We start from the raw sequence: 24,009 nt of genomic DNA, 5'->3' as shown, positions 1-24,009 counted from the left end.
CCTGGTTGTCTTGGCTAGGGTGAAAATTCTTTCGTTTCCTTTTAAAAGGGCTGTTTAAATGTCCTGGCCCTAGACCATTTAGGTCTCTCGAGTCAACACAATAAATTGAAATGATTCTTATTCATAAAGTTATAGCAATATTTTCAAAGGCATCCCCGTGCAGAGACACTGTCTATTCTGGAGATTACTAGGACATGAATGACAGTAACCAAATCCTTCCAACCCAGGAGGGAACACAGCTGGCATTCCACCCTAACTGGAGTGGGGGGGGGGATCACTCCTGGCCACCATCAGGAGTAGTGCAGCCCCTCCAGAACAGGTTGAACACCTATTCCAAGGACATCTAAACCACCAGCCATCAATACCTCCATCTTATCTGGATTAAGTTTGAGTTTATTCACCTTCTTTCAGTTCATCATGATCCTAGACATCTATTTAGAACCTTAAACACCAGAGTTGAACCAGATGAAAATGAGTAACAGAGCTAGGTATCATTAATGTACAAACAGCACTTCAACCATATCCTTCAATGATCTTACCCAGTGGTTTCATATACCGTAGATAGCATGGGAGGTTAAGGAACCTTGCAGTATTGCATAAGCCCAAAACTGCAGGCTGGAGCAGAATCTTCCCATCACCATCTTTTGAGATTGTTCTTATAGCTTTAAGAATTCAAGGAGAAACAAATAGGGTCACACTTTTTGCTTTTTCTACCCCATAGGAATTATTTTGTACCAAGTCAGGTAATTGGTCCATCTATCTTAGTATTGTGGACATTGGCTGGCAGCAGCTCTGAAGGATTTTAGGCACAAGTTTATCTCCAGCCCTACCTGGATACATCAGCAACTGAAACTGGGACCTTTTGCATGAAAACTGTATGTTCTACCACTGAGCTACAGCTCCTATGCCCAGCTAAGCATTGAGTTACTGACAAAAGTGTCCAAAGCAGCATCAGTTCTAGAACTTTCTCAAAATCTAGGCTGGCATGGATCTAGATAACCCATGTCAACTGGGAATGTTTGAGCTTCAAGCAGCATCACACAGATTTGGGCACTGCTCTTGTCAGAATAATAGATATCTGCCATGAAAAATTACTTCTGAAACAGCAGCTGATTGGATCTGTGAGGAAGCTCATTGTGGAAGAATACCAAGCACCTGGAAGGAAAAGGGGGAGAGCACGCTCCTCCTCTTCTTATATCTCCAACCTCCCATCAGTGAAAAAGGAGGAACTTCTTGCAGGTAAAAAAAAAAACACGTTAACCATGTTTCCCCAGCTACATCATTTTGTCTCAACCCCGTACTATTCACAAGCTAATGGGCAAGCTATTGACAAGTTTTTTGTTATTAACATGCATGACTGTGGGATGCAATTAAAACGTTTTCCAAAACACTGAGAATTGAGTTCTCCAGATGGTATTCTGCATAGTGATGTGAATGCCAATCAGATTTTTTCTTTGAATTAAATGTGGATGACATAAAAATGATGTGGGTAAGATGGAATGTGCAAAGTTAGAGAAGTCCATCTCTACTTTTTATGTCTATCACCTCCCAAACACATGTTTTGTAGAACATACAGTCAGCCCATGGCATTCCACTCTGTCCTCCACACTCTGGGGTTGTTGCTGTTTCCAAGTCTCAGGTGTTTCCATCTTATGCGACTGTTATCTTCAGGGCATTACAAGGTGTGTGTTTGAACCCACATCAAAGTGTACGCCAAAGAACCTGTATCTGATGCCACACAACACTGTAATACAACAGTGATAGTTCTTGTCACAGTGCTGGAAAGAAGTGTGTTAATTACATGCATTATGCGATGCATAATGAAATGACCACCATACGTTGGGATGATATGTGCCATAGACTGACACATCCTGGTTTAGTCCTCCTGTTTTCTGCTTCACTCCCATGTCATTCTTTTTTCTATCACTTGAGACTTTGCTTCTTACCACTTCCTCATCAATAGTCCTACACTCTTCCTCTTTTTAATTGTGACCTTCAGGGTGCCATCCTATGCCACTTTCCAGAATTAAGTGCCATTGATTTTCTTTTGAGTTGACTTGCTTAGGATTCTGCTCTTTGTTTTGAAGTACTCCATTTTCAAAGCAATTATTACATACTTTTCCTGTGATTACAAATTCATACAAGGAGGCAAACACAATACGGTTGCTTACCAAAATAGTACTTAAAGCAGCTATTCAAATGCTCTCACCTTCCTCCTTCCAGTTAACACATAATACTATTTTTGATTCTTGTCAAGGCAACTGGTAAACATGAAATGAAGCTTGTGCTCATCCCTATAAATGTCCATGTGATTCCCTACAATTAGTCCCAAAATGGAATATGAATAAGGTAACATTTGCATTTTTAAGACTAAATGTGTTTAGCAGGAAAAAGCTGAAAGGGCCAGGCTATCAGCACTTAACAGTAGCCTGTAAAATGGGCACATGCCAGTAATTAACAAAGGAAGAAATGGTGAAATGGGGTAACCAAACCTTAAGATGCTACCATTGCCTGATGCTGGCTGAACAAAAGAAGTGTGTTGTTTGTCTTGTTTTATCAAAGACTATTAAGTACTGCTTTATATGTCGGTGAACTATCTTTATCGCAAGGAGGTGAGAGCAATTTATGTGTGTTGAGCAAACAAAGCAGACTTGCAGCTTATTCATAGCATCTAGTTGACTGATTTGAAATGAGAGGTGTTAAAGTGCAAGGAAACATAACATTTATTTAATCAAACTGTTGTTTGTTTTGACCCAAGTGCTGCATTCCAGTGGTGGGTGAGGCAGATATGGGTGGGGTAAACCTCCCCAAAGACATGTACTTCTGTCTGTCCCCACTGCGTCACAAATACACTGCTGAAAAGTTCTGCTTCCTCTCTACTATTGCTAAGTCACAGATAAACAAGCCAGAGTCTGGCTTATTGTGACATTATTCCAAACCCATCCTTAGGTTTTTTCCACAAACCATGATGTGTTGTTTTTAACTTTGGTTTAATGTGATCTGTGAGCTAGGCCAGTGTGTTAAGAGACTATGTTGTTTATTGTTTCATAGCCTGGGTCTATATTCCGCAAAAAAAGAAAAAGAAAAAAGTATTTTAGCTAAGATTGCAAAAGAAAAAGAGGGGGTGTTGTCAATCACTTGGGAGGGAACTGCATGTAGTTGGTGAGTTGTTCCTGAGGAGATCACATGTGGTGCAGAAACAGAAATATCATTCACAGCTAGTTCAAAGGATGCAAGAGAACAAAACTCACTTGAGATGTTACGTTTAAATGGAACAACTTTCTCTGCATTATTATGTCTGGTAGCTATTCCACCCTTGGCCACATACCTTATGAGGCTAAAAGGTTATTTGGTGTGCACACATTTTGTCTGAAAGGCTGAAAGTAACAACTCTAATAAAATTTCATTGTGACAAAACAACAAAAAGAAGTTACGCTGCAGAAGATAAGACCGAGGGGGAGGCAGGGTTGCTGTCAGGAAGAAGGGGAAGGCAAGAAGCAGGATAGTGTGCTCTTGGCTGTTCAGTTTCTTACACCAGCCCTGTAAATACCCAAGACATGGTCTTTCTAAGAGGTTGCCCTCCTTAACAACTGTAACCAGGGCTTCTGTAATCTCCTCAGAGATCATAAGTCTGAATCAGATAGTTTTGCCTCTTGTTACATTTCAAGGTTAGGTATTTAAACAATTTTTAAAGTGTTTATAACTCAAGACATAACATAATATAAACTCCTTCTACGTTAAACAATAAGTGGTTTCTTCACTGACTGAAATATTATTTATTTATTTATTCAGATGTCGCATAAGAATTTGGAGATAGCAACCTCAGTTATTTTTTGTTTCAAAAAAAATGGCCCTCTAATTTAAGGCAGATGCAGCCGGGGGGGGGGGGAACTGGCATATTAAGGGCAGCATCTGTCAGATGGGGGGACTGAATTGTGTGATTGATGGGCTGTTGTCTTCTTTGGTGATTGCTAGTAGCCAAGTTTGTCTTCCATGAACATGGTCTTAACCATGGGTAGGCAAACTAAGGCCCGGGGGCCAGATCTGACCTGATCGCCTTCTAAATCTGGCCCGCGGACAGTCTGGGAATCAGCATGTTTTTACATGAGTAGAATGTGTGCTTTTATTTAAAATGCATCTCTGGTTTATTTGTGGGGCATAGGAATTCATTCATCTCCTCCCCCCCCCCAATATAGTCTAGCCCCCCACAAGGTCTGAGGGACAGTGGGCCTGGCCCCTGCTGAAAAAGTTTTCTGACGCCTGGTTAAGAGTGAGTCTGTAAGTGACTGTGGAGGCCAATTCTGGATCTACACATCCTTCCGGGTGGGAGTTGATCACACTGAGGGTTTACCAAGTGTGCCTTCCTCTTAGCATGTTTCTCCCTTTCGTCCTGAGTTCAAGCGTCTTCAAACCCCATGACACCTTTGGTAAAGGCTGTTCTCCAGTTGGAGCGGTCACAGGTCAGTGTTTCCCAGTTGTCAGTGTTTATACTACATTTTAAAAGATTTGCCTTGGGAGTCTTTAAACCTCTTACGTTGACTGCCAGCATTACACTTTCCATTATTAAGTTCAGAATAGAGTAGTTGCTTTGGAAGACGATAATCAGGCATCTGGACAACATGACCAGTCCAACAATTGATGGGTGCAGCCTGGCACACTGGAATTCATTGGCTTTTTTACACCCCTCCTTCCTCGTTATTTGATACCTGGCAAAACATGATTTTATTCAGTGGCGCAGAACTGGTTGGCAAGGTATAACAATTTCTGCGATCTGGTGTTTGGAAATTAGGATCAACCAAATGGGAAAACATTAAAAAGTCAGAGTGCTCTAAGGCCTTCGCTTTGGATTTGTATCTTTAGTACCAAACCCTTGAAGTTTTATGGTTTTCCTAGAGATGTACAGAAAGCTCCATGTATTCACTTCTCACACTACCATTCACAGACTTCTTGGCAGGAATGTTTCAAGTGGGTAGCTGCAGAATTAATCTGAGTTGTTTGCACCGAGTAGTAGAGCTGATTGCTTCTATTTTTCAGGAGATTTCAAACGGCTAGTAAATTAAAAACAATTCTAGCTGCAATCAAGGTGTCTGTCTCCTAGTGAACTGATTCTTCTACCAGAGAGACAAACAGAAGATCCCTGCTTCCATTTTAGAGCCTCTGATGATAGGCATTTCATGTTATTTTGAATAAAGGCTGTATGATGTCTGTGTTTAGCTGATCTCTGAACATTTTAAAAAATGAGGCTCACAGAGACCATGCTGTTCTTTAGCTTACAGTGCTATTATATTTTCTCCAACTTCAGAAGTTACCCACAAAGCGTTCCAGCCATTTGAAAGGTACCCAGTCATTTCCTGGAAATGTGAGAGAAAATATACAGCAAACACAAATTTTATTTATTATTTATATTTATATTTATATTTTTATTTTTATTGCCTTCTTCAGCCCAATAGCTCCAAGACACAACACAGAAGAAGAAAAAGGGATTGGAAGATAAGGGAAGGGAAGTGAGGGAAACAAACTCGGATACCAATCCTCAATTAAATAGCAGTTCTTAGAACGATCAACTGTAATGGAAACAGTTCAGAAAGGGAAGGAACCAGATGGAGCTGAGCTGATGAAATGGTCGTGCTTTCAATTCTTTACTTAACCTGTAGATTTCTGGTCGGAGATTATAATAAAAAAGTTGCTTGACGTTATGATACAGTGCCTTCAATTATTTTGTTCTCACAATTATAAAAGCCATTTTAACTTATTTAAAATGCGGCATGACAAGCTTGCATAAATCACACTAGATAAATGGCTTCTGCCTGGAGGAATGCATCTATGAAGTACCTGTGATGATTCTTTTTAAAGAAAGAATCTCATTGCCACTGACTGCAAGCTGTTACAGAAGTACTTGCATTCTCAAGGAATGGGTATTAGACTATTCCATAGTGGACAAAATTATTTCTGTCAAAGAAGGCAAGCCGCTTCTGATGGTCAGTGGCACTTCAGTGGGTTCAGTTGTGATGCCAGGACTAAGAGGAGAAAGGTTCACAAAAAATGGAGCAATCCTTCCATAAACAGAGTTCCTGTTCCCATTCCCCCCCCCAGTAAAGTTATTTCTTCCATCTTCCTACCCTTATAAAATAGGCAACATGTTTTACATTAGTAAATTATGCTAGAAGATTTGAGCGACTTGCATTTAAAGCTTGAGCTGTAATAACTTTGTGCCAGATTAGCAGGAATGCAGTGGTGCTGGGTAAATAATCCTGTTTTGTACTAGTTTATAATGGATTTGTTGATGGGAAACTACTTTTGTATCTGTTTACATCATGGTAATTTGATAACCCATTTGTATTACTTAAACTGCATATTTTGTAAATGTTGTCACTGCAAAGCAATTTGTTACAAGTACTATGTAGAAACTGCTCCCATAAAAGTGTTTTCTAAATTGCTTTGCTTGCAGCTACAGAAGTTACCATAGAGAATGATTCCTCATATTGGATTTTCAAAGCCACAGGAGTGGCCACAGAGCAGAAAGAGAGACAACTTTATGATTTAAGACTCTGTAATGCCCCACTTGTGAAACAAAATGATATAAGCTTCAACAGGCATGCAGAACATAACACTACAGTCTCCTAATGCCCCAAACAAGGTGGGTGATTTATCACCTGTTAGGCTTTATTTCAAAGGGGAAAATGCTGTAAGATATAGAAAATGAAAGGAAATTAAAATATAGATTATACAGTCATTTTTTCACAATTTTTATCCAATTCCAATCTTCATGGCTATATAAGCGGCTTCTTCTTTGTACTTATGATTAGATTTATTGCCGATAGATATACTATACCATTTGACAGATATACATAGATGATATAAAATTATCTGTTCCAGGCAGATGGAATTCTGTGATGTGATTGCTGTAAGCATTTAGGATCTCCAGCACATGAAAACATCATTCATTTTGTCACAATAAATGTCAGTCTGCATCCATTTCTTTGCCTGATAAGAATATTGTAATACAAAGGGGGCTAGTTATTAATGCAAAAGGACAGTTCACAAGTTATTGTGCTCTTTTAAGCATAGGCATATAGATTTTTCCTTCAAGAATTCATTTTTGTGCTTTTAGAATAAAAATGTAGAAAGAATAAAAGCACTGAATGCCATAATTTGCTTTAACACTGCTTCTACAACTCACTGAGAGACAGTTATGGGAAGACTGGGCCATGGAAAAGGTAGGGGAAGCCCTAAATCAGGAGAATAATATCTACTTCCTAAAGTCCAAAAAAAGACTGCCACATCTCAAAAAGAATCTGATCTGAGTAAACCCCCAGAGTCAAGTTAAGGACATTGGGGGAAAGCTAGTGAATGCAGTGTCTATGGTTCATGTTCACTTATTCTTCACCTTGCAAACAGAAGTTGCATGACTTCAATGCCACCTTAAAAGTCAATGACCTGGAAAGCTGAGCAAAGTGTAAAATATATATAGATGCTTTTACATCCTCTGGGGACATGAGGTCATGAACCCTTGCTCTTCCATGGCAAATTGGCTCCCGCAGTGGTTAGATGCTGGACATGGGGTAGGGCTCCCGATCATGTGATCAAAGATTCTAACCCCTGGCTAAACTTCCTACGCTGCTGTGCCAAAATAGGATATAGAAAGAAGCTGTATCAAGAGGAATCCTCCTGGACTCCTAACTACAGTTATTTCAGTACATAACACTGGGCATGTTCTAGCAGCACTAGGGCATTAGATAAATCAGAGGCCCTGATAGTAGCCAGCATAAGGTACTAGTTTGGGTTCTCTTCATCTCATGATGTTGTGTGAAAATGCTATTCTGGTTGCTCAAAATGTCCTGCTTGTTGCTCTGAATTCTAAGAGTCCAAAACACCTTGACTCTGGTGCAGATGAGCAAAGAGGTTCTTAATGGCTCACAAATCTGGGACTTTGAGCAGGCAATGACCAATTTAGGCTCATCCAAATGATGCACAATCGCGCATGCATGCCCAGTCCTGAACCTGAAAGTGGCCCCAAAACATAGACATCACAAAAAGGAGGAAGAGGCTTACTCATGCTCTGGTGATGCACAAGGGGGTCTGGAACTTAACCGTCGTGCAAAATGAGGATTGCCTGTAATAGAAGCTGATACTTTCCTTATTCCAGTACCATGACACCTTTGTCAGACTACTGACTTGATTGGCTCTAGTGCCAGTAGATAGTATGTACACTCTTTTTTTATTTGCCATATACCTGTTTTAAATATCATCCTAAACTTAATCAACAGATTCTCTGTTTATGAAATACAGTCATACCTTGGGTTGAATACGCTTCAGATTGAGCGCTTTCGGGTTGCGCTATGTGGCGACCCAGAAATAACAGAACACGTTACTTCTGGATTTCCCCGCTCGCATATGCGCAGACGGTCAAAATGACGTCATGCGCAGAAGTGGTGAATCGCGGTACGCGCAATCGCGGGTTGCGTTCGCTTCAGGATGCAAACAGGGCTCCGGAACAGATCCCATTCAATGTCCTTTCCATGTAAATGGGCATGAAAGAGCTTGACTAGAAGAAGCTCAATAGTCTCTTCTACAAAACAGATTGATTACTAGGGAATTATTGTAAGACATCTCAGCCTATTTTAAAATTAATAGGGATTGTGAGATTCTTTGAAACTCATTTAATGTGGTCCTTCAGGGCAAATGTATAATCCTCACTGATTACTTACAGAGACATCAGGAGCCCCAAAAGATAAACACATATCCTTCTAATTCATTCACTATGCATACTACTCCTTATGAGGTAATAATCTTGATAGTATAAAAAAAACTGTCCCCTAAATAAATTATAATGAAATGTGCATGATTTGTTTAAATATCAATGACACCACTGCAATTTTATGTTATCAGAAGAATACTGAATTGAAAATCCTAAGGCACATCCTATACTGCCCTTTCTCAATCCTTTGCATTATTGCATTGGGCTATCCTTTCCTACAAGAGCTTCTACAATACCTTAACTGGGGGGTCAGACAGTTGCCTTTTATTTTGGAGTGAAAATGCAGATGTGTCGCTACAGAGCTTTTCTAAAAATTGCTTTGAACCTTTGTGTTTTAAAACAGTTAAGTTCATTGACATACCCTGAAAAATGGATTATTTTTGCCCTTTTAGTTCTTAGCCCTTGTCTGGGATATATTTTAAACTGTGCCTGTGAATGAACTGGGCCTAGTTGTTCATTTGAGAAGCTATATCTATGTTCTTGGTTAAAACGAGTGCCTGTACATACCTAGTATTTTCCATTCTTCATAAGCTGACATGACTGTTTAATATAAGAACTCTCAAATGTCTTGAGGTTATCATAGCGATTTCTATTTATAGGGTGGCTTTAAAATGCGAAGGGGAAATTATGTAAATTATTTGTTCTATGGAAAGTAGATGAGTTAATGTTGGGAAATGCATGAAGTTACTGCTTTTTTTAGGAGCAAGTACAACAAAAATACAGCTCACAAATAAGTTTATTTAAAAAAGGTATTTTCTTCTGTGCGCATGACTTGAGCACCATATGTTGTAGATACTCTGATCTTGTCTGACATAACCAGCACATAGCTATTGCTAGAAGAAGAAAGGGGCAAGGCAAGGCAAGGTTATTTTACTATATACCAAGCTGATGTGCGTACTTCTTGTTAACATCTTGGTTTTCAAGTCTTGTCATAGTAAACAAGTTTTCCTGAGGGCTGAATGTAGGTTATGCTTTGCAGCTAGACAGGTTTCTGCAAGTGATCTTCATGCTTTCCTAGCAGCCAGATCTAGTAACTGTATCTAGGATGTTAGGGTGTGATTTCTGTTTTTAACATATACACTCATTCCTTCTACATAGATAGCTAGGGATCTTTGCAGGAAACATCACATAAATTCATGGAAGCTGCAGTGTATTGCTTGGATTTAAGGCAGGGAAGAGAGAGAGAAAATGACGAAGTAGCAAATTCATTTGCTTTCATGCCATAAACGAGGGTCCTCCAGGAAAAAGGCAAAAATATAGTGTAGCCATTGCTCCATAGCAAAGATGATTGAAACAAATACATATGGTTCCCCATTTACGCAAGGGTTCCATTCCAGGGCCCCACACACAAACATGGAATCGCGTATAATAGGGAGCACCCTGGAGAGTCTTAGTGGCTCCCAAGGAGACCCACCTCAGAGCCTGAAGAGGACTGATTTGGGCTCCAGGGAGGGTCTCCTTGCGAGCTTGAAGGACAGCAGGGTTTTGTGGAGCTACTTAGCCTAGCTTAGCGTTGCAGCTAACCTTAGCAGAGTGTGTCTTTTTAACTATCAAATCTTAACAAGCACATCAGGCAACTTGTTTGTTGTGAACAAATGAAATGAAACCTGTATTTTATCACAAATGTTTGGTACTGAGAAGAAAGTATAGGCCAATATTTTATAATGAATTAGGACTTTAGACTGAGTTTTCTTCCTCCCATTTCTTCTGCCAATGCAGTTTGTGTTGTACAGGATCCCTTCAATGGCTCTCTCCTCTCACTCTCTAAAAAGTTCTTATATCTCTTTAAAATGTGACAGCTATTGTGTGGCTCAAAAGGAAGATTACCTAAAGCTTCAGTAAAGGTTTTTCTCTTTCCTGGCATTAGCGATCCATTTACAGCAATGTCAGCAGCACAAGTGCTCTCAGACCAACAAAGCACAACAGATTCTACAACTGTATTGCTATTTTCTTTTACACCCTTGGAGAAGGACAAGAAAACACTGTTTTATACTTTATATTCCTATCCATTTCTCCATCTGGTTTTTTTTTAATATATTACGACAGATTTGCTCCTCTGGGCACTGATAATGGTTTGAATGTTAGTGCCTAACAAAGAATAACAAAAGTAATAGGAACAGAGGATAAAAACTGATATAGAATCATAGAATTGGGAGGGACTCTGAGGGTCATCTAGTCCAACACCCTGCAATGCAGGACTCTCAACTAAAGCATCCATGACAGATGGCCATCCAGCCTCTGCTTTAAAAGCTCTGGTGAAGGAGAGCCCATCGTTTCCCAGGGGAGTCCATTCCACTGTTGAACAGCACTTACCATCAAAAAATTATTCCTGATGTTTAGTCATAATCTCCTTTCTTGTAACTTGAAACCATTCGTTCGGGTCCTAATCTCCAGAGCAGAAGAAAACAAGCTTGCTCCATTTCCCATATGACAGCCCTTTAGATATTTGAACATGGCCATTATATGTCCTCTCTGTCTCCTCTTTTCCAGGCTAAACATACCCAACACTCTCAAATACTTGGTTTCCAGACCCTTCATCATCCTGGTCGCCTTCCTCTGCACACATTCTAGCTTGTCAATATCCTTCTTAAATTGTGGCAGCCAGAACTGGACACAGTACTCCAAGCGTAGTCTGACCAAGTACTATTCCTTCCCTTGATCTGGACATTATACTGTTGATTCGGCCTAGAAAAGCATTAGGGTTTTTTTGCAGCTGCATCACACTGTTGACTCATATTAAGGTTGTGGTCTGCTAAGGTCCTAGATCAGGGGTTGGCAAACTAAGGCTGGTGGGCCGCATTGTTGGGAAAAAGTACCAAGGCAAAAGCCAGCTCCAGATAGCTGGAATGCAAAACAGGATGTTGTGGTTTCTCACTGTACTGTTGGGGAAAAGGTGGAGCCTATTCTCTGTACTGAGCACCAGATGTTAGCTCAGTGTGTCATCTGACCTGTGCTGGAAGTACAGGGGAGGAGGTGTGTCTCTTCTGATGGAGTCTGAAGGGAACAGACGCATTTCTATGTACTGTTGAGTGACAGAAATAAAACATGTAGAAAGGACTCCTGTCTGTCTCATTTCTCCTCCCTGGGAGAATGCAGGGAGGGAGAGAGAAGCGGAGGGTGTGTTCTTCACGTCTGATTGATGAGGAGAATCGCCGGAGTTATGACCTAGCCTGCCGGGAGACGCAGCGGAGAGGTCATCAAGTATCCAGCTTAATTGCCTCGGGGGAGGCCAGGTACCTCTGCCTGTAAGCTGAGATACCAACATATGGTAGCAGAGGATGGTTGCGATTCATCGGACATCTGCATGAGAGGCTGGTGGAATGTCCTCCTCTGCTCCAAGAGAGAAGGCAAGCGTCTGACAGAAGCCAGAGGCTGAACAGACCCAGAGGAAGGTGTTTTCCAAGCAACGGAGATCAAGGTATGCTGCTGCATTTTTGGGCGAAAAGTGTGAACGCAGGTTGATTAATTCCCTGGTTCACGGGGGAGCTGCGTTGGAAAAATACAGCTCCGGGAGAAGTGGCCTGCAGCTCAAAGCTGAAGCCTGCATTCCACAGATTCTTGTGGTTTTAAGATAAGAAGTCCTGAATGCACTCTTGAGTGGAAAGTTACTGGCTACGCAGCTGCATTGTGAGGCTGGGAAAGCGAAACTAAGCCATGGAATGTTTTGACTACAAGCTTTACGTGCTCTTGGAAAGGGACTTTCCGTAGCAGCCAGCGTTTTGCTGCCAGGTGCAAAGAGCATAAACAACTTGCAGTTTGCCTGCAAAGAGAAAGGAAAAAACAACTGTTGGATTTTACAGTTTGAGAGTGTGAGCTGGAGGCTTGGCTTCAAGATGGATGCCAAGAAGGCAGGAGGGCTGCCTTGCCCACCTCCCTTAACCAATGACAATTATTCATCTTGGTCTGTAAAGATGAAGGCCCTGCTGCAGAATCAGAGGCTGTTTGATGTAATTGAGAACCCCATCCCTGCAGCACCAACCAGAGGTTGGGAGTCACAGAACGTGAGGGCCAGGACTGCTATAATTCTGTGTGTCTCAGATCAGCAGCTTGTGCATATCCAGCATTTAGAAAATGCGAAAGAGGTTTGGGACACGCTGCGTACAACGCATCAGAGAGATGCTGGTTCTTCAGCGTTGCTGTATTTTGAGAAGTTGACCAATCTGAGACTTGCGCCTGATGGAGATGTTCAAGCGCACCTGACAGAAATGAAGTTTCTGCGTCAACAGATGGTGGAACGCAATTTCCGTCTTCAGGAGGAAGTGTTTTGCTTCATGATGATAAACAGCCTTAATCGCACCTACAAGGTTGTTGCCAGTCAGCTTGGTTCCCTACCTGCCGTGCAGCTAACCGCGGAAAGAGTGTGTGCCGTCGTCCTGAACGAACACGACAGACTTGCTGCACTGGAAGTGAAGGACAGGGGGAGGGAAGAACAGAGTTCTAATTCCCCCACTGGTGGTGCTACTGGAGAGCATGGAGTAGCATTGAGTGCTGTCCGGTGCCACAATTGTGGACAGACTGGGCATCTACAGTGAAACTGTAAGAAGCCGCGTCAGTCAAGAGGAGCAAAGAGCAGCTCTACGAAGTCTGAAGCATCAGGCAAAAGCCGTACCGAGTGCCAGGTGAAACCTGCAAAGGCTATGATGGCGAAAGGAACCACGCCAGATGTTGGGAACGCGTTCATAATCGACACTGGATGTACAAAACATTTATGCCCGCACAGAGGACTATTTTCGTCATTGAAGAGGCAAAGCTTCGCTGTGAAACAGGCCAACGGTCAAGAGCTGGAAGCGACTGGAATTGGAACTGTGTATCTTGAGAGTCTGAACTTGACTATAAGGAATGTTTACCTGGTTCCAGAACTGAAATTTAATCTGCTGAGCGTGTCGCAGATTGCAAAGAAAGGACTGAAACTGACCTATGATGCTAAAAGCTGCAAGATCTACAAAGATGGAGAACTGTTTCTTACTGCCAGAGAGAAAGATGGACTGTATTTGTTGACTTTTGATCAAAGTGATTACATGAAATGTAATTCTTCTGATTCTAACGTAATCTCTCTTGCAGGTGTGACCAAGAGCGCCCGGAAGGTGCCGAAGGTCGACAGAGCATTTCAGCGGGTGTATGCTGATGTGATTGGTCCTCTAGAACCATCTAGGGGCAATGCAAAATATTACCTTTTGTGTGTGGATTGTTTCACTAATTATTCTTGGGTTTATATGATGGAGAAACCGCAAGAAACTTTAGAGAAGTTTCAGGAGTTTTGTGACAAGGTTAAAAGTATGCATGATGCTAACATTGATTGTCTTTTCACAGATGAGAAGCAAGTTTTTCTGTTACAAAAGTTTCAGAAGTTCCTGGATGGAAAAGGGATAGACCACAAAGTTGCTGTCTCGCCAGAAGCGTGGAACAGGGGGGTCTGTGTGAGGGTGAACAAAGAATTGCAAAAGGGGATGCATGCGCAATTGCTGAGTTCACATTTGCCACATGAATATTGGGCCGAATCTCTAGCGTCCTATCTTCATGTGTGGTTGAGAAAAGTCTCAACAGAGTTGGGATGTTCTCCTTTTGAGAAGCTGTTCAATAGAAAACCTTCTGTTGCCTATTTTAAGGTTTTCGGGTCTCATGTGAGAACAGAAGCTCCAGGTGGAGTAAAGAATGCCAGAGGCATTTTTGTGGGTTATGAAAAGGGTCTCTACAGAGTAATTTTGTCTGAATCTGGTCAGGTGATTCTCACAAAGTTCCTAGAGAGTGCTCCAGAGCAAGAGCGGGTAGTACAAACATTTCCCACAGGTGGCAATTCAGATGATGATGATGATGATTTTTCTGATGTCACAGATTACAGTGGTTCTGAAAATGACACTGATAGCTCAGAGAGTTCAGTTGTAACAGTCATTGAGAGAAAATCTCACACAATGGATAGACCTTCACAGGTGAAGGAAGAACCACTGATTGCTACTGGTTCTCAACAGAGTCCAGAGGTTGAACCAGTGAGCACAGAGGATCAGCACCCCATACGCAGGTCTGAGAGAGTTACAAAGGGTGTACCACCAAAGAGGTACTCAAAAGAGTTTGCTAACGTAGCTGTTGCATGTGTTGCTATTGTTAACAACTCAAAGCAGATTAAAGCAGTGTCTAAGTCAGAGACAAAGACACAACAGAGAGTAGCTAGCCAAGGTAATGCAGAAGCACTCATTCCTTGGAAGCCAGACAACCAGAGAGGTACACTGGTGAAACCAGTGGTGGGGAGTTCCAAGGGTGGAACTGAAACAACAGGGGACTGTTATATGTATAACAACTGTTTGTTCTCTTCTCTGGATCATGTTTTGCCAATTGTTGCTTTTGGGGGAGGATGTTGGGAAAAAGCACCAAGGCAAAAGCCAGCTCCAGATAGCTGGAATGCAAAACAGGATGTTGTGGTTTCTCACTGTACTGTTGGGGAAAAGGTGGAGCCTATTCTCTGTACTGAGCACCAGATGTTAGCTCAGTGTGTCATCTGACCTGTGCTGGAAGTACAGGGGAGGAGGTGTGTCTCTTCTGATGCAGTCTGAAGGGAACAGACGCATTTCTATGTACTGTTGAGTGACAGAAATAAAACATGTAGAAAGGACTCCTGTCTGTCTCATTTCTCCTCCCTGGGAGAATGCAGGGAGGGAGAGAGAAGCGGAGGGTGTGTTCTTCATGTCTGATTGATGAGGAGAATCGCCGGAGTTATGACCTAGCCTGCCGGGAGACGCAGCGGAGAGGTCATCAAGTATCCAGCTTAATTGCCTCGGGGGAGGCCAGGTACCTCTGCCTGTAAGCTGAGATACCAAGGCCTGAGGGGCTCTTTAATCTGGCCCGAGGACCCTGCCGCCCGCACGGTCAGTCCCCGCACTAAACCAGAGATAGAAGCCCCCCTCCACTAGTGTGTGAGCGTGGGTGGGTAGTCCAGCCCGCCAGAAGATTCGAGGGACAGTGAGCTGTCCCACTGGTAGAAAAGTTTGCTAACCCCTATCCTAAATCTTTTCCACAAGTACTGCTGGGAAGCCAGGTGTCCCCCATCTCATATTTGTGCTGCTGGTTCTTCCTACCTAAGTGTAGGACCTTACGTTTGACTCTACTGAAATTTGTTTTGTTAGTTTTGACTCAGTTCTCCAATCCATTATGGTAATCTGGAATCCCAACTACTGTAATGCACGCTTTGTGGGGCTACCTTTGAAGGTGACTTGGAAATAATAAATGCTATTATAATTTATTTCATTCCCTTGATACACCAAGCCTGTCACTGTATCGACCCCAAAATGAGATTCATCTGGCATGACTTGTTTTTGAGAAACCCATTCTAGATGTTATTAATCACAGCATCCTTTTCAAAGTGCTCGTAGACCAACTGTGGAATTATCTGTTATAGGACTTTTCCTGGTATCAATGTCAAACTGATTGGTCGGTACTTAACTGGATCTTCTCTCCCACCCCCCAACATACCTTTTTTTAAAAAAAAATAAAAGATGTGGACCCTCACCTGTTCTTCAAGAATTTTGAAAGATTAGAGACAGAGGCTCTGAGATTATACCTGCAAGCTCCTTTAGTACCTTTAAGTGCAACTCATCAGGCTCTGGAGATTTGAATTTCTTTGGAGTAGCTTTTTTCCTCTCTTGGGCTGCAGCTCCCTCATCTGGAAAAGAAAGTCCTATATAGTCCTTCCCACCTAGGAGGGTGGGTGGAACTAGGTCAGACCTGGAAGTCTCTTTCTGGAGGGACCACAGTTATACTTTTCAGCACATGGGGCTGTGGTCAGTAACTCCTGACAGTATTTTCTCACTGTACCAGGCTCATCACATCCTTACAAGCCTGTTTTGTTAAGGTAAGAATAATAGAATGTGAATACCTACACTGGAGCATGAACATTTTCTTCAGGCTCTCCAATGCTGATGGTCACATGAGGATGTGCAGCTGGCCTTGGGTCTTACTGGAGTTGAGACCCCCCTCCCAAACTTGCATTCAGTATTTTCTTCTAAGCTCCCTAGGGAGCCAATAACAATAGAAAGTGATATACAAATATATTAAATAAATTACAGTAGTGCTAGCACCCAATCATGTGCTCTCTTGAAAATAACAGAGTACATATTATGAAGGCGTTTAATGTTCTGATTCTTAGTGTTTTGTATCTAAATAGTGCTGCTGAACAGCGTATTGTTGAGTCACCCAGTTAAGTGTAATAAATTATAGACTAATGTATCTCCTTCTGTTGCTGTTTTGTCTGCCAGTCAATGCATAAATGTGTCAGTCTTATTTGTAAGCACTAGGATTAAATTATTATAAAACTGTAGTTTTAAAGGCAATTCCAAATTGTAAAAAATAAAAAAAAAAATTCCAGCATTGTGCAGAATCTCTAGAACGTCATATAGCAACATTATTTTTAGGTATAATCCCACATAACCATGGCTTTATTTAGAAAAAGCTAACCATTACTTTTTATTTTTTGCATAACAGTAAGACAAACCACAGAGTTAAACCACAGAGCCTAGGACTTTGCCGATCAGAAGGTCGGCAGTTCGAATCCCTGCGACAGGGTGAGTTCCCGTTGCTCGGTCCCTGCTCCTGCCAACCTAGCAGTTTGAAAGCACGTCAAAGTGCAAGTAGATAAATAGGTACTGCTCCAGCGGGAATGTAAACGGCGTTTCCGTGCGCTGCTCTGGTTCACCAGAAGCTGCTTAGTCATGCTGGCCACATGACCCGGGAGCTGTATGCCGGCTCCCTTGGCCAGTAAAGCAAGATGAGCGCCGCAACCCCAGAGTCGGTCACAACTGGACCTAATGGTCAGGGGTCCCTTTACCTTTACGACAAACCATAGCTAAGGAAGAGTATGTGATCCTGTGGGTACTCACAGTAAAAAATATGGCAGCTTCACCTGCTCCCCAGTCTTCTTGTTACCACTCTATGGTTTTGCTGTAAACAGACCATGAGCTGCAACCAAGGTTTGTTCTTGTATTACATAACACTATGCCAAACCATGGCCCAATAACCTGGAGTGTTCTATGTTAGCTACCACTACTTCATTTAAATATCACCAACCCCGTCTACTTACCACTGTACTCCACTTTCTTCTTATGCTTTAACTGTTAAGTTTACATAGGTAAAGGTAAAAAGGTAAAGGACCCCTGCACACTTAAGTCCAGTCAAAGGTGACTATGAGGTGCAGCCCTCATCTCGCTTTTCAGGCTGAGGGAGATGGTGTTTGTCCACAAACAGCTTTCCGGGTCACGTGGCCAACATGACTAAACCGCTACTGGCACACAGAGGACCGTTACAAGTGCCATAGGACACAGAAACACCGTTTACCTTCCTGCCACAGTGGTACCTATTTATCTACTTGCACTGGTGTGCTTTCAGACTGCTAGGTTGGCAGGAGCTGGGACAGAGCAACAGGAGCTCACCCTGTCACGCAGATTCGAACTGCCAACCTTCTGATTGGCAAGCCCAAGAAGCTCAGCAGTTTAGATCACAGCACCACACGCCTCCCCTAAGTTTACATCGGAGCCTAAGGCGAAGAACATTTTTGGGAAAAAATTAAGTCCAAGTATTATGTTTTCTGCGTCACTCTTATCTGTGTGTTTCTTGAAACGCTGCAAGAATACTAAAAAAAAAAAAAAGGTAATGCATGATTTCTTTTTCTTTAAGAATCCACGGTAATTCTTCCGTAGCAATATTTTTACCTTCTATATTAGCCTTCCCTAACTGGTGCGTTTCAGATATTGCTGAACTTCAGCTCCAACTGGCCTGGGTTAATAAAACCTATAGAGATGATGGGAGCTGCAGTCTACAACAGCCCCCATTAGGTTGGGAAGCCTGTTCTATATGGCTAATAATTCAAATATCAGCACTTTTCAGTTTACCTTGGACAGGACAGCTGTTAAGCTAACTTGCCTTTAATTTTCTGTTTATTTCTTACTCCTTTTTCTAAATTGGCTTCTGGTAAAGAAGCCGATCATAGTGTCAAGTTGTAAATGCTTGTTAAAGTACTAACAATTTCAAATTTGAATACAAATGCTCTGGTGTATGCCATCTGGACCCAGTGACTGTTTAATTTGTCAATTAGCCCTAGAGCTTAATATTTTGTCACCTCTGTTCAACTAGTTATTTAGATTCCTTTCTTCAAAAAAAGTAGTTAAGTAAAGAGTTATGTCCAACATTTTTTTTTACAGTAAATTCATAGGTAAATTGCAGCTCCTTGTCAATTTCTCTGTCCACTTGCATCAGTACTTTCACCCTCTTTTCTCTAATTATCTGAATTATCTGTGGGGGGAAACTGAGAGAATCCAGTTGAGGACATATTGTTCCTATGGGATAATGGTGTAAGCTTTTTACACTCATAAAGTTGGGATAGGGTAGAACTTGGCAACAACGCACAAGAAGACCTGTCACCTGCTTAAAAAAAAAGAAATTAGCTCTGGGCTGCTTTAGGTTTCTGATAGGTTCACCACATGTAGGTAATAATAATAATAATAATAATAATAATAATAATAATAATAATAATTTATTATTTATACTCTGCCCATATGGCTGGGCTTCCCCAGCCACTCTGGGCGGCTTCCAAAAAAAATTTAAAATACTGTACTACATCAAACATTAAAAGCTTCCCTAAACAGGGCTGCCTTCAGATGTCTTCTAAAAGTCTGGTAGTTGTGATTCTCTTTGACATCTGGTGGGAGGGCATTCCACAGGAAGGGCGCCACTACCGAGAAGGCCCTCAGTCCTGGTTGCCTGTCTTCCACCATTTTGGCTTGAGGTTTCTTGCAGTACCATGCTGATTTATCGGTTTAGTCCAGGCACCCCCAAACTCGGGCCTCCAGATGTTTTAGGACTACAACTCCCATCATCCCTAGCTAACAGGACCAGTGGTCAGGGATGATGGGAATTGTAGTCCCAAAAAACATTTGGAGGACCGAGTTTGGGGGTGCCTGGTTTAGTCAATTCATATCCTGCCCCACATCCATGGACCTCTGGATGGGTGACAGTAAAATTCCCAGAAGACAGAAATAACAATACAAGCACAATAGAAACAGTACATACTTGAAACAAATCTCAAATACTGACCCTGCTACCCAATGGCTTAAGAAAGCAGACAGGTCAAATGAAACCTGATGTCTAAACACCGGCTGCCTAGGCAGCAACTGGTTTATTTAATGGTGTAGGAAGGGGATTTGATATTGTTTCTTTCCTCCCTGACGTTGAATTTACACAGGAAGTTAACACACCTGCCTCCCTTACCTTTTGAGGGTCTTTCTATTGTTGAAGCTGTCACCCTTCTTGCTGCATCTCTGTACCATTCACAGTGCTGTAGCTTCCTCACAACGTTTGCTTTTGCAAAACAGGATTGTGCGTGTGGAATTATGTGCATTTGAAAAATGAGACTGAGACTGTATTTTAAAATAAACTACATATTTTTGTTACAGCAGCAATCCACGGGCAATATATATATGAGCAAATATCAAATGCTGGGTCCTGTCTGTGAAGTGTCTGAGGTAGCAGAGGACAGAGCAAAAAGGAACACAGATGCAAGTTTATATTGTGCGTTTGTCCTTAACTCACCTAGTGATCCTTGACTTTTTGGTAAAGGACCTGTCAAAATGCCATATGTCCTCAGTTTCCAGACTCTTTTTATTGCAGGATACTGAAATGTATTAGGAGTAATTAAGTTTATTATCTGTGTCCTAATGTGAGTCACTCTTTCTACAGATAACTATTGTGCAAAAAGAGAGAGGTCGTTTAGAAAGAGTCTGACCTTTATTATTGCCATCCTTTCAGAGATAATGACACAAACCCACAGTGTCTGCAGCCTATTCAAAGGACATGTCAGTTTACCAAGTCGTTAGTCGACATCCTAATAACACCAATTAAACAATTTGCTGCTGAAACATTTGCCTGGAAAGCAAAGATCTGGGCATTGAAGATTGGTTTACTCTTTGCAAGAATGTAGAGTTTTGTCTATAATACCTGTTAAGGGATGTTTTGTTTGTACCCAGTGTAAACTATGTTTCTCCTCTTTTTAATGTGCTAATATATAAGTAGAAGTTCAATCCATTGTTCACCAGCTGTTGATTCTACTTAAGTAAAGAGTTTAATTCTAAACCAATAATATTAGTACATGTGACTTTGAAAAGCAATTAATTTTTGCTTATCAGTAAATTGAATTGTTAATTATCTTTTTATGATATCATGATATTAAATAGAAGTGAATATTTTTTTTCCAAAGGATTGCTTCTATTTCTTTTATTCTACATATGCTAATTTCCTTGATTAATTTTGAGAGCATCTGCATATAATTCTGCATATTTAACAGTGGTAAGTTTTCACTGCTTTCCTAATAACTGCAGCAAATTCTACTTTCCAGACAGTCTTGGATTTATATCTAATTTGGATGCCAAACTTACAAAGGTGCCAAAGTCTTAAGTGTGTAATTATGTAATTTTCTCTTGATCTTTCAGAGTCTTCCTGCGAGCAATTAATCAGTATGCAGATATGCTAAACAAGAAATTTCTTGATCAAACCAACTTTGAGCTGCAGGTAAGACATGAATATTGTCTCCATTATTATTTTTTGTATATCTGTGTGCATGCATCCTTTCCACACATTTTGCATTCATTAAAAAAAGGCATTTGAAGTATCCCTGTGAGTTGCAGCCACAGTTCCTCACTCATTGTGTCATCTTGGAGAGCATTTTACTTTGTTTTAAAAAATCGTCTACATCCTGCATTTGTGCCTCAGTATGAGGCACTTGGGGCAGCTCAGTCAAGATCAAAATTCAAAAACAAGTCAAAATTACACACACACACAACCACAACCTAGACCGGTAGCTGGTGGCAGGCACACATGTATACATCAGCTGGAAGGGAGAAAACTTGGAGGGCTAGAACAATAATTAAAAATCAACTATGCCAAAGGCTTGCTGGAACTGGACGATATTCTTCTTGGCAGAAAACACCATCAGGTAGAAAGCCAAATGGATCTCCCAGGGCAGAATGTTCCAAAGTTTGGAAACCACTTACTAGTTATTATGATGGACTGTAGCTGAATCCTGCTAGGACACTAACACTGTGAATAAGTTGTTCCCAGGACTGAGAATTAGGGGGTTTGTCTATTTGGGGTGGGGGTTGCACTCACACTCAAGGAACCGGTACACAGCTCTTGCAACCATCTTTGTCCATGGATGCCCAAGAGGCCTCTGTGGCAAAAAGCACTTGTCACCGGCAGGGATAATTTTGCCAAACCTCATGTTTGGACTATCATAATGCTCTCTTTGTGAGGCTTCCTTCCCTTGCAGCTGGTCAGGAAGCTGCAGTTGGGGCAGAGCACCACAGCCTATCCTGGTGAGTGGTGTTCCTTATTGGTCACATAGACTAGCTAAGGGATCTGCACTGACTGCCTATTAGCCACTGAGACAGTTTTACAGCCCTGCTACTTACATATAAAGCCCTAAATAGTTGGATCTGGCTACCTTGGGGGGGGGGGATACTGCCCTCCATTGCCCATTAAGGGCATAAAGATCAGTAAATGGAAACCAGTTAGTTTTGCTGCAACCTGATTATTGGGTTGTGGTTAGCACAGTAGTGGGCTTTTTCACTGGTGGCACCAGTGTTGTGGAATGCCTTCCCTGCTGATAGAGGAGAGTCCTCATCTGCACTGGAATTCTGCTGGCTCTTGAAGAGGCACCTTTTCAGGCAACCATTCATCTGAAATTGAACTTTTTTTAAAAATCCAACTATTTAATTGGTTATTTTACCTGTTTAATAGTTCGTGGATTTTGTTAATGCGTTTGTTTTGTTGCACATTTTAAATATGTACATTTTTAACGCTTTGATGTAATTTTTGTTGTGCATTATTGTTATTATATTGATTTTAGACTTGACTTTATGCCTGTAAACCACTTCCGAACCATTATGGCATGTAAGCAGTATGTCAACCAATCTTTGTTCAAGATAAAAATCCATCCAATACTTTATAACCAAGTAACATCCAATTATATATTTTGAAAACAGAATAAACAGTGTTATGACCCCCTAACCTAGGACACCCTATTTTAGGAGGCTCACCCACATTGTGTGATTCATAGAACATAGTACACATCTGCTCAGTGGGATGTATTCCTAGGAAATTAGATATAGGAAGGATGGGGAACCCGTGGCCCTTTCTATTGGCTGGGGCTAATATAAGTTTCAGTACCAAAACATCTGGAAGGCCACAGGTTTTGCTTCCCTGAGGTATAAGATTGCAACCTCAGAGACTAGCAGTACAAGCAACTGGGTCTCTCCTGATGAATTCAGAGATAGCCTCATATGGTAGGAAGCAGTCCCTTAGGTAGTCTATATGGGTTCTCAAACGATGGTCTGCAGGCTTCATTCAGGTGGCCTGTGGCATATATTTTAAAAATAGAATTAAAAAACATGCAGCATCTAGCACAGTGCATTACGGTTGCTACAACAGGCAGAAAAATCACTAAGCGATCCACCAAGACCTTCAGCAAATTTCAAGTGGTCCATGGAAAAAAAAACATTTGGAAACCACTGTTGTAGTCTGAAGCTGTTTACAGCTTTAAGAAACAATCTTGCTTAGAAACAACCCAGAAGCCAGTGAAGATGAAAAGCGGCAACTTTCAGTGGTTTTGCTCAGGCTCCTTCCTACCTGTGTACATCATGCTAAACCATTGAGTTATCTAATTTAGTTGTACACACTTTTCAAGAAAAATAGCTCCTCCCATATATTTTTTTACAATCCAGATGTCAAACGAAAAATGAAATTAAGAATGACCATATAAAACACCACAAAAATCTCATAACAATATTTCAAAAGTTCACTAAACCATGGTTTAGGATTGTGTAAAAATGTGCTCTGTTGTTCACAATCATACAGAGATATTAAGGGACCTAGTTAATTTTATTATAAATTTATCTTTGTTTGAATTAAGCAGGATAATTTATTACTGTATTTTTCGCTCTATTGGATGCACCGGACCATAGGACGCACCGGACCATAGGAGGGGGAGAACAGGGAAAACATTTTTTTCTTGTTCTCCTCCTCTATGCGTTCTGTGTGTTCAAGGTGCGTTCACCCGAAGCCTCCAGAGCCCAGCGGGAGTTCCTGCTCCGCAGCGCTCCGTCTCCCTGTTCTGGCTTTGGGTTTAGCCCCGCAGCCCGCATTTGCTCTATAGGACGCACACACATTTCCCCTTAATTTTTGGAGGGGAAAATGTGTGTCCTATACAGCGAAAATACGGT

The 24,009-nt window shown here is 41.5% G+C and overlaps 1 protein-coding gene across 2 annotated transcripts in view; it reads left to right on the top strand.

Annotated features, from left to right (window-relative positions):
• The window catches only part of DOCK1 (dedicator of cytokinesis 1), a 365,804-nt gene that overhangs the window by 246,305 nt on the left and 95,490 nt on the right, over positions 1 to 24,009 (top strand). For both annotated transcript variants that reach the window (XM_083506102.1, XM_083506101.1), the window contains exon 30: positions 21,223 to 21,301. In XM_083506102.1, coding sequence (XP_083362228.1) covers positions 21,223 to 21,301 — 79 coding nt within the window. The remainder of the gene's footprint in view (positions 1 to 21,222; positions 21,302 to 24,009) is intronic.

This window comes from Podarcis liolepis (assembly GCF_965112155.1).
Source record: "Podarcis liolepis genome assembly, chromosome: 5".
In the NCBI taxonomy this organism is placed as follows: Eukaryota; Metazoa; Chordata; class Lepidosauria; order Squamata; family Lacertidae; genus Podarcis; species Podarcis liolepis.
This window is presented reverse-complemented; position numbering and strand designations above follow the sequence as displayed.